Raw genomic sequence first — 10598 nt, 5'->3', positions numbered from 1 at the left:
AGAACTCGACAAGCAGAGCTATTGCTTGGAAGCTACCACTGTTGCTATCCGATGTTAGTGGCGCATGAAATCATACACAGTGAGGTCTGAGGATCCTGCAGGCCAAACCAAGACAAAAGACCGTCTGACCAACGTTGCTAGAGGAACAGCGTGACGACAGCACCCTGTGGCGGCCATTCAAACTCCCTGACTCATTCCGTGACCATGTTAGAAAACTGAAGCAATGAGTCATGAAATGACTTCATTCTTTTTGAATAACCCTGTATTATGAGAAAAAATGAATAATTTGAATGAATAAATGAATCAGTTAATAATAAATAAAAACAGAATGAAGAATGAAGGAAAACTTATAATGTTACTCATGTTCTCATGTTCAACAAAGTGAGCTGGGATAGCGCCCCCTTGACCACCAGCATGATAAGGCAGAAAGTGAATGACCAAAGGCAATTCCGCCCTCTAGAGGTGACACTGTGTCCTGCACCAAGTTGAGTTAGTTGAGTGCAACTTTATGCTACTAAAATTATTATATTATATTATATTATGATACTTTTTTGTTATATTTTCCCTTAATATTTTAACTTTGTTCTTTTAAAATTAGGATACTTTTTCATTTATGTGTTTTTGTAAAGTTTTTTTGTTAAATTATGCCACAGGACAATTAAAAAAATAATAATAATAATAATAAATGGGTTAGGCAGGAACAGATTAGGACCAGAAAATAATTATAAAATACAACATATTGTGTATTATTTGTTGCCACTGAGCGCAACAAGCTCCTGAGATGCGCGGCTGCATGGGGGTCGAGTGGTTAGCGCGCAGGGCTCACAGCTAAGAGACCCTAACCCTAAATCTTCCCACGTTTTAATCTTGTGAGATATTTTGATAAAAGATCTTGTGACACTCCTATTAAGTACTGTTTTCATGGACAGTTGCAGACACATAATCTAGTAATCTCGTGCAATCTAGACCCTCGTGAGGGTAGAAAATGAATGAATGAATGTATCTTGCGCCGGTCAACCCAGTTTCCGATTCCCCAGCAACACCTGAACGCAGCGCGGCTTCACCTTTGAGCGAGAGCCACGCCCCAGGGCTCATCAGCAGCAGGTGTTTGTCATGCTAGCGACATTCACCCGGGGTGTGCTCACCGAGGTAGGGTGCCGATCTCCCGGAAACATTCGGTATTGGTTTATTTAGTCCAATTGTTGTGTTCATGGTCACCTGAAGATCGCACCATGACTTGCTGTGATTGACCGAGAAGACCATGGATATCCGAGCGAGGTTTTCGGCGTGCTGGGAGGGATGTCTGGCTTGTTTTAAAAAACCCAATCAAACCGAAAGTGGGAAAAAGGAGCAGAAAAAAGAAAACCCTCACAACCCCGACATCGTCTTGAAAACCCCCAACGCCGCCGAGAGAAAACCCAAAGTGGTGAAACAGCCGGTTAGCGTAGCACATAATCGTTTTGTGGCAGTTTATGACTACTCCGCTCGTACCGGCGAGGACTTGAGCTTCAAAGCCGGCGACATCTTGGACGTTGCGGATACAAGTGCGGAAGACTGGTGGTTTGCCAAAGCCATCACTGGGATTTCTGCATCAAAAGAAGGATACATCCCCGCTAACTACGTGGCCCCAGTTGCGAGTATCGACGCAGAACCGTGAGTATATTCTCCATTTCCTGGAATGTTTTGCTATCTGATTCTTCTTCAAAAATACACAAAAACACTTTTTATATTGTTGTTTTGTCACTATGCTTTGAATAAAGATTGTAGATGCGAGTCAATATTGGTATCGATCCCATTCCAAGTACTATACAGGGTCAGTATCGCCGATACCGACACATTTTAAATGGGACATTTTTGAATGGTGTTGTGAGTATTGCCTTTAAAGATGGCCGAGGGTGGAATTGAACCCTGGTCTCCTAGCTGTGAGGTCTGAGCTCTAAGCAACTCTGACCACCATGCAGGCCTTGGAAATAACAGTTTAAAGTTATGTTGTTTATCGGCTGCACGCTGGTGAGTGGTCAGTGCGCAGGCCACACAGCTGGGAGACTGGAGTTTGATTCCGCTAGCGATTCCATGTCTGTGTGGAGTTTGCATGTTCTCCCCGTGCATGCGTGGTGTTTTCTTGCGTGGTTAATTGGCCATTCCAAATTGTCCATAGGTATGAGTGTGAATGGTTGTTTGTCTGTATGTGCCCTGTGATTGGCTGTCCACCAGTCCAGGTCGCCCGAAGACAGCTGGGATAGGCTCCAGCACGCCCGCGGTAGAAAATGAATGAATGTTGTTTATCACCCACATAGTAGTAGTTGATTTGCGTGATGCGTTCTATTTTCGGTTTGTTGCACCGTGAGCGAGTATGTCCACCTATATATGGATGGCCCCTCTGCCAACCTTTTTCTTGCACTCATAATGGAGAGACGAAAAAACACAACAAAATGCTTCTTCCTACTGCCTGAACACCCTCAACTTTAGTAGTTGGTGAATTACTGTATGTACCGAGTACTACCAACCCCCTAGCACTACACGGCCCACAAAAAAAGGCAACGGAAGTAAAACTGCAAGTTTACTTTGTTCTACTTTTTAACAATACACCCAGGCAATACAATTAAAGTCGTTATCTGATGGATTTATTGCTGCAGATTTTACAGATTTCGGAACACATATAATGCTAAGAGTCCACTGGGCCGGTGCCAGTTGGTGCCAGTTCACACCAGTGCCATTTGCTGTGGCGCCTAGTGTCGCCAATAAGGTGCCCCCGAGGCGCGCAGTGGCTCAAACTGCCTCCCAACTGGCTTGTGGTGGCCCGTAACGGCGGTAAAACTCCTAGCATAAGGCGCACCGCATTAAAAGGCGCATTTTTGTTATAGTGCGGCAAATACGGTACGTGTATAGCTTGTCTTCAAAACACTAACTTGTTCAACATTAATATTATTTTGTTGATTTTCATACATTATTATTATTTACTCAAGGGTGTCCTAAGTGTGGCCCAGGGGCAATTTATGGCCCGCAGCTGTTTTTTAGTGGCCTGCGGCGCATTGTAAAAATATCGAACTGGTTAATAATTGCCGCAGGCCCTGCAATGGTTGGTGGTTAATAATTGTTTTTTAGGACATGGAGCTTGGCTTTATCTGCTGCGATGACTTCTGACGTAAAGGGTTAATAAACGCGGCTGATTCATTTTCCCGCTCTTGTTTTGCAAGTTTCTTATTTAAAGGGTCTTTACATCTGTTTGTTGAAAAAGTAGAGAATGGTACCGCCGACTGTCTGACCAGTAGTCAATGGAGAATGTTGACAATGTTGTGCTTCTTGGATTTGACAGGGTTTTCCTGTCTTATTTAAAAAAATGTTGGTCGATGTAAAATGTGATTTAATTGCTAATGTTTTCCTCTAAACATGAGGTGAAGTTAGATTAAAAACAAAGCAAAACAAATATTTTTTACTCACTCTTCCCCCTCTAAAACATTGTGCTAGCTTGACGTTGACACAGTTTTTGGATCAACCTTTGCAATAAAAGTGACTAATTATTAGATTACGTTCAGGACTCTCCCTGCCTCTCTTCGATGTGCTTGAGTTCAAATTTCTGTCATCACCTCTTTTTTTTCTTCTAAATACGTGTTCGGGTTTAAAAAAAAAAAGAAGTATAAATCCATCTTTAGTATTAAGTTAATAATTTTTTCACTGACACAAAAACACACAATCTATTTCAGTGGTTCTCAATTGTTTTCTGTCATACCACCCCCACCCCATCTGTACTTTACACTCCGGAAGTCTGGGTTATCTTTGTCTTATTTTCTCCTTTGTCTCCTGTATTGGGTTCCACAGATTTTGTCTGCTCTATGAATATATTCCATTTCTAAATAAGGAATCTTACTTCATGGAAATTCACGGCGTGCTGTAAATGACCCAAAGTTTGTGATGTCATCCAATTTGCATATTACCATGTCACCAGGCTCAAAATTTGTCACATTTCATTTCATGCATTGTAGAAATGTTATGAATATAAGAAAGAAATATGAGTGTATTATTTCCAATAGTGAAGGGGAATGTCTCAATTTCCATAATCTGTTTCAAGGGCGTTGTCCATTAGTTTATATTAGGTGCTAAGGTCTTTTTCCAGGTCCTTTTTATTGCAGTCATTCTTATTATGTAAATAGACATGTATGTGCTCAGTTCACTTTGTGTTATCATTGGCCAGTATATTTTCTACTTGTATAATCACATTTATCTTCAATAATACGTTTTATAACATTTTTCACCTCTGGTAAATTGCACAAAAAGGACTTTTTTGTTTTTCCTCATTACTTTACTTTACTTTTTTCTGATTTTTTTTCTAATACAGTAGAAAACTTTATTCTTGTAAAATAACTAATTGTTCCTTTTTGTGTTTTTTTTATCTTTAATGTTTAATTTTCCTGTGAAATTAAATTTTCATAATGAGCAACAGGCCAAAAAAATGTAATTTAAAATAAATAAAAAAAAATAAATGTGGGCTGCCAGTGGCCCACAGACCGCACTTTGGACACTGCCTACCCGGACTAAAGTATTTCTTATTTTCCTTTGTTTTCCCTAAGCCAGCGCTACTCAATTATTTTCTGTCATGCCAAAATTCTAGAGAAGCTGATATTTAGTCATGTTTATTTACTGTACAGACTGAACTTGAAAGTGAAACCAAGACAATGCGACAAAATGGAGAGCATGCCAGCATATTCAAGAGTCAAATTACATGTTGCGTCCGTCCATCCATTTTCTATACTGCTCATCCTCATGGTCGTGGAAATTGCATGTTCAACAGATGTAATGATGGAAAGACACGGATGAAGAAGGAATATTCTCTCTCTCTCTCTCTCTGTCATGAACGACCGCGATTTCGGTAACCTGCTACCGGCTTGATCATGTCGGGATAAGGTTTGTTGATTGACATTGTCGTCGTTCTGCCAAGCATTTTTATAAGGATGCCAAAAATCCCACGCATAGCTGACAGCTGAGTCGGAATGGATAGATTTGACTTTCCGTTCGTTACGAGGTTAAACTTGTTCTTGTTCCCTACAGATGGTATTTCCCGGACACCAAAAGGCTGGATGCAGAGAAGATGCTGTTAAGTGGAAAGAACCGCAATGGGGCCTTCTTAATCCGGAACTGTGAAAGCCAGAAAGGGGAACTCTCCCTCTCACGTAAGAAACAAGAAATTCATTCCCTTTTTTTTTTTTTTTTTTGTAAACATCAGCCCTTGCCACATCAGAGTTCCAATTTTGCGGCAAATAATTAATTATTAGTATAAGTTATTATATTTATGGTCGCTAAGCCAATCACAGGGCACATATAGACAAACAACCATTCACACTCACAATTTGGACAATTTGGAGTGGCCAATAAACTTGGCATGTTTTTGGAATGTGGGAGGAAAACCGGAGTACCCGGAGAAAACCCACACATGCACGGGGAGAACACGCAAACTCCACACAGAGATGGCCGAGTGCCGCCGAGTTAATGTCTAATTATATTTAATAATCTCATCCCTGTGCAGAGGGGGAGGGGCTTACATGACTTCAGGTCAAAGTGTGTGAGCCACTGGCCTAATTACGGCAAATGATGTGATTGACACATTTGGTAATGGCTGTCGGACTTTGGAGTTTTATTATTATTATTTCAAACATTCCATTGATGCATTCTTTAGTAATACGATGACGTCGCACAGCCGCTACACGGGGACTCTAGCACATAAACACAGCCGCCCGTTGTTGCTTGTCATTGTCTTGTGTTGTTTTTGCTGTGTGGTAGCCATTAAGGGTCATGGCCTACGAAAGATTGATCGGAGTTTTAACAGGTGAGGTATTGAAAGAACCAGTCCTCATATCCAAAAAGAAGGATGTCTGACGCAATAAACTCAAAGTAGTATTGTGTTGTTCTAATGCAGTTCTATGCGCTCTTGTCTTTCAGTGCTGGATGATGGGAGGGTGAAGCATTATAAATTAAGAAGAAATGAAATGGGTGACTACTTTGTCACAAGGGCCAAAGTCTTTGAAACGCTGAAGATGTTAGTGCAACACTACTCCACAAAAGCAGACGGACTCTGTGTATGTCTGGGAGAACCATGCAAAAAGGTACCCTTTATACGTTCCTTTATATGTTCAACAAGCAAATTGCTCTGAATGAAGGCAAATAAGTGACATCTGACATGAGCGCTTCCCTGTGTGTAGATTGAGACTCCACAGACTTATGGCCTGTCCTACAACACCGTGGACCAGTGGGAGATTGACCGCCGCTCCATCAAGCTGCTGCATAAGCTGGGAGCAGGTCAGTTTGGAGAAGTTTATGAGGGCCTCTGGAACGAGACCACACCAGTCGCCGTGAAGACACTCAAACCCGGTAAGCTGTGTCCAATTGAAAATCTTGAAAAACAAAATTTGGTATACACTGTGTGAGTCCAGCTGTGTTTGTCATGTATTTGTATCACAAAATGTTGGATGTTCATAGTGGTTGCCTGGCAACAGGGCCACACAAAAAGCTCCATGATACAGAATAGTTTTCTGGATATAAATCTATAAAAATGTGTCTTGTTTACATTTTTGGCTTTTGGATTTACATGTTTTGAAATCGATTTGGTTAGAGTACATTTTGGTTAAAGTCGGATGTATTAATGACTCTAACGATGGTTCCACGATATATAAAAAAACAAATTGATTGTGCCAATCATAGCAAGGGTGTCCTCCTGCATTCCTCGTGAAAATCTTTTTTTTCCAGGAGATGCTTGTACTCTGCATCTACTGTATTTGTTTGTATTTGCTGAACTTTATCTGTACATATTAAAATGATTCAAAGACCATGTGTTCACTCCTGTTCAAAACATGTTTGTTTTGTATGGGTTATTCTAATTTGATCACATGACGCTATATATATGTGTGTGTGTGTCTGTATAATGTGAATCCAACCTAATATTTGTCTACCCAAGGTACCATGGCTACGGCAGACTTCCTCAGAGAGGCTCAGATCATGAAGAGACTAAGGCATGCCAAGTTAATCCAACTTTACGCCGTGTGCACCATGGAGGAGCCCATCTATATCATCACAGAGCTGATGAAGAACGGCAGCTTGCTTGAATACCTGCAAAGTAAGATCAACAAGCATTTTTTATGTTTTTAGTTTGTTTCTTTGGGCTTTTTCTTCATTACGGCTTCGCCACAGCGGATCTTTTTGATCCGCATATGTACAGCGTATATCTATTGTATGGTCAATCTAAAATGGCATTGGAGTTCTTTATCGCAGCTTCTCAAATGAGGAAAAAGTGTTAGTAATGTATGTCACTTGAGAATCAAGAAATTTATCAATTGTATGATTTATATAACGTCTTTGTTGTATTCATAAATAACACAGAAATGTAAAAAAAAGTTGTTAAATTGTTAATAAAAACTAAAGAAAAAGTAATCTACCAATTTTTTTATTATTTCATAATATTTAATCAAAGTTGCAATTTTTGAAAAATTTGTTTGGGAAAACATGATGGCAAAAACGGCCAGCATTTTCATTGTAATGTGATGAGGAAAATTTTCATTTCAATAGCAAAAAAAAAATATATATATATATATATATATATATAATATTCAAATAAATACAAATATTCTAAAGTACATTAGTCTTTTTTAAGTTGTAATATAAGAAACAAAACAATTTGTCATTTTTGGGAAATGATGTTGGGGTGGGTATATTCCGGGAGTAAAGGCCTAATATTACGAGAAGAAAATTTGCTATGATTATTTAACAAGAAAGTTGAAATAATTGGAACATTTACCAAAAAAAGAGAAAAGTTTACACTAATTTTTTTCACCTTTATCACAAATAATATTTTTTGCCATCTTTTTGCATTTTTTTACTATCAATTTTACTATTCTGTACATATATTAAAATACAATTTTTATATGTACAAATATATCAGTTTATTTACATTAGCTGAAAACCAAGAGTGACCGAGTTCCATATTTTCCAGAGGACAAGGGTTCCACACTACAGCTCCCTGACCAGATTGAGATGGCTGCCCAGGTGGCATCAGGCATGGCTTTCCTGGAGTTGCAGAACTACATTCACAGAGACCTTGCAGCCAGGAATGTGCTAGTAGGGGAGAACAACATCTGCAAAGTGGCAGATTTTGGCCTTGCCAGGGTGTTTAAGGTTTGTCATGCACACGTACTCCATACCCTGATTCACACGTCCTTTGTTGCTCAAAGAGGTTTGACTTTGGCACTGGAGGATGGCAAACCAACGCACCATCCGGTTGCTGTGGTCACAGGCTCAAGCAAGCATATTCGTAGCTCCAAGGCATGCAACGTCAGACTGGTGACTGGTGGCCAGCCAATCACAGGGCACATATAGACAAACAACCATTCACACTCACATTCATACCTATGGACAATTTGGACCTAGCATGTTTTTGGAATGTGGGAGGAAACCTTTCCAAGTCTTTCTTGGTCTTCCACGCATCCACTCTATCCACATAACGTTTGTCTTTCTTTCAATCCAGAGTGAGAGTGTATACGAGGCAAGAGAAGGTACCAAATTCCCGGTGAAATGGACCTCCCCCGAGTCCATCCACAGCAGCACATTCACCATCAAATCCGACGTCTGGTCGTTTGGTATTTTGCTTTACGAGATTATGACATTTGGCAAAATGCCGTACCCGGGTAAGACACTCAAGTTTGCAGAATGGTCATACTGGGTAGCACGTTTGCTCATCTCCGATTATATGGACTTGTTTTTCCCCTCAAGACATGACAAACTACCAAGTCGTCCAAAGAGTTCCCCTGGGCTACAGAATGTCCTGTCCGGCCAACTGCCCCAGAGTCATGTATGATATCATGATGGAATGCTGGAAGGAGAGCGAACACGATCGGCCCACATTTGAGACCTTGCAATGGAAGCTGGAGGAGTTCTTTGAGCTGAACGCGACCTCTTATGACGATGCTTCCCGCGAGTAGCACACACACACAGAGAGAGAGAGAGAGAGAGAGAGAGAGACCCAATCTGTATTGGAATGAAGTCAAAATCACTTGAATCCGTAAGTGTACTCGGTACGTATTTCGAAATTCTCCCATCAAATTCAGTGGCACCCTGTGAGCTTCTGCTCCAGTCTACCGTAAAGGACTCCAGTGCTGCCGAAAAGACTATCTCGCCATCTCGATAAACCGGTTCTTCTTGCTGTTCTTCCTCGTGCACATTCTTTCCACTGTCGACAAAAGACATGAGTGAGTGATTCATGCTAACAACACCTTACCTCAACTAACAGATTGCTTCAGTAGTGAGTAATGTGAGACTATTCCGGGCGTGTAATGTTTTACAGCCTGCGTGCACTTTTAGTATGGAAAGCATGGTCCTTGTTCATGGCGGCTTCGATGGCGTCTATGGCGTTGGTCTGTGTATCAGCGCAAGCATTCTTTCTGTACTTCTCGGCTTCATTATCCAGCATAGCTCTTCCGTCATTGCACTCGCTTGCTTGTTTTGCTGATTTGCAGATACAAGTAAGCTACATCACTTTGACTAATTGTGTATAATTAACAATATAACCGCAAGATGTGGTGATTTTGTACATTTTAATATATTCAAGTCAAATCAGTGTTTAGATAACCTTACTAAATTGTATTTTTTATTGTGTTAAATTAAACAATGAAGTGAACGCATAAAGAATGATGTAGTTTTTTGATGTTTTCAGGATTTCGGTTCAGGTTCATGGCTGGTGAGGCACTGCCGACTTTGGAGTCTTTCATACAGTACAGGTTGCTCGTTTAGATATTCCATTTATAATACAGTTCAATGGACAAATATTTTTTGTTTCATTTTTTCATCATGACCAGCCTCCCCCGACTGCTGACTATCAAGAAATCTGGTAAAATATTTCACTTTGTATGCACTGAATCTACACAATATAAGAACTTACCATTTTAAACTGCACTATTGAAATAAATTCACCTTTAAATATAATTTTACTTCATTTGATGTATCTTGGGGTGCCGTGTTGTATTGCTGTGCTTTTATTCAGAATGCTTGACCCTTCACGGGACGATAGGCGGAAGTGGGTTCTGATTTATGCGGCAGTGACGTCACTACACGGCGTCTTGAGTCCACTGCCCTCTCGCGACTTACACAGAACTAACGTAGCGACCTGTTGACGTTATAACATCGATGTTATGAAGTCAACCGAGCGCTACTGTTGATAATTAAACACAAAGAGCATCAAACTCGGTGTGACTGTTACATAGGTGCTCTTATTTGCAAACTTTTTTGCTCAGACGTGCCTCAATTTGCTGGGGATTTTTTTTATGGCGGACTTTTGGCGCTTCGCCGAGAGGGAAAACCCGGAAATATAATAAGAAAAGCCGACCAATCACAGCTCGGCAGTCGCCCACGTTGTCACCGTCCATAATCACAGAGCATAATTTAAGTGGTGTAGGAAAAAACCCCATTGATTTGAGGAATACACATTGCAGTCTATTTTAAACATTTCTGATCAACCAGTAGTGTAATGTCCCGTCAAAATAACAGCACCACATGAAAACACATGTTTCGTCTGTACTGATGTCACATGTACTGATAGATCCGCAGCGTAGACCTGTGAG

General features: G+C 40.5%; 1 protein-coding gene across 1 annotated transcript; it reads left to right on the top strand.

Annotated features, from left to right (window-relative positions):
- Positions 1-1104: 1104 nt before the first annotated feature.
- On the top strand, positions 1105-9989 carry frk (fyn-related Src family tyrosine kinase). Its single transcript, XM_058050825.2, has 8 exons — positions 1105-1653; positions 5047-5168; positions 5935-6098; positions 6195-6363; positions 6947-7105; positions 7979-8160; positions 8510-8669; positions 8755-9989. The coding sequence occupies exons 1-8, from the start codon at positions 1262-1264 to the stop codon at positions 8961-8963; spliced, it is 1557 nt and encodes a 518-aa protein (XP_057906808.2). The 5' UTR covers positions 1105-1261; the 3' UTR covers positions 8964-9989.
- Positions 9990-10598: the final 609 nt, after the last annotated feature.

The sequence above is a fragment of the Doryrhamphus excisus genome, linkage group LG11, assembly GCF_037039965.1.
Source record: "Doryrhamphus excisus strain RoL-2023G ecotype Guam linkage group LG11, RoL_Dexc_Guam_v1.1, whole genome shotgun sequence".
Taxonomy (NCBI): Eukaryota; Metazoa; Chordata; class Actinopteri; order Syngnathiformes; family Syngnathidae; genus Doryrhamphus; species Doryrhamphus excisus.
The sequence above is the reverse complement of the archived record's forward strand: the minus strand, read 5'-3'. Positions and strand labels throughout refer to the sequence as shown.

What these genes read in the sequence shown, in the direction of transcription:
- frk (XM_058050825.2), top strand. Translation starts at nt 1,262, where the DNA reads ATGGATATCCGAGCGAGGTTTTCGGCGTGCTGGGAGGGATGTCTGGCT. An exon ending in AGGGGAACTCTCCCTCTCAC is followed by an intron (nt 5,169 to 5,934) that starts GTAAGAAACAAG and finishes CTTGTCTTTCAG; the next exon opens with TGCTGGATGATGGGAGGGTG. An exon ending in CTTGCTTGAATACCTGCAAA is followed by an intron (nt 7,106 to 7,978) that starts GTAAGATCAACA and finishes CATATTTTCCAG; the next exon opens with AGGACAAGGGTTCCACACTA.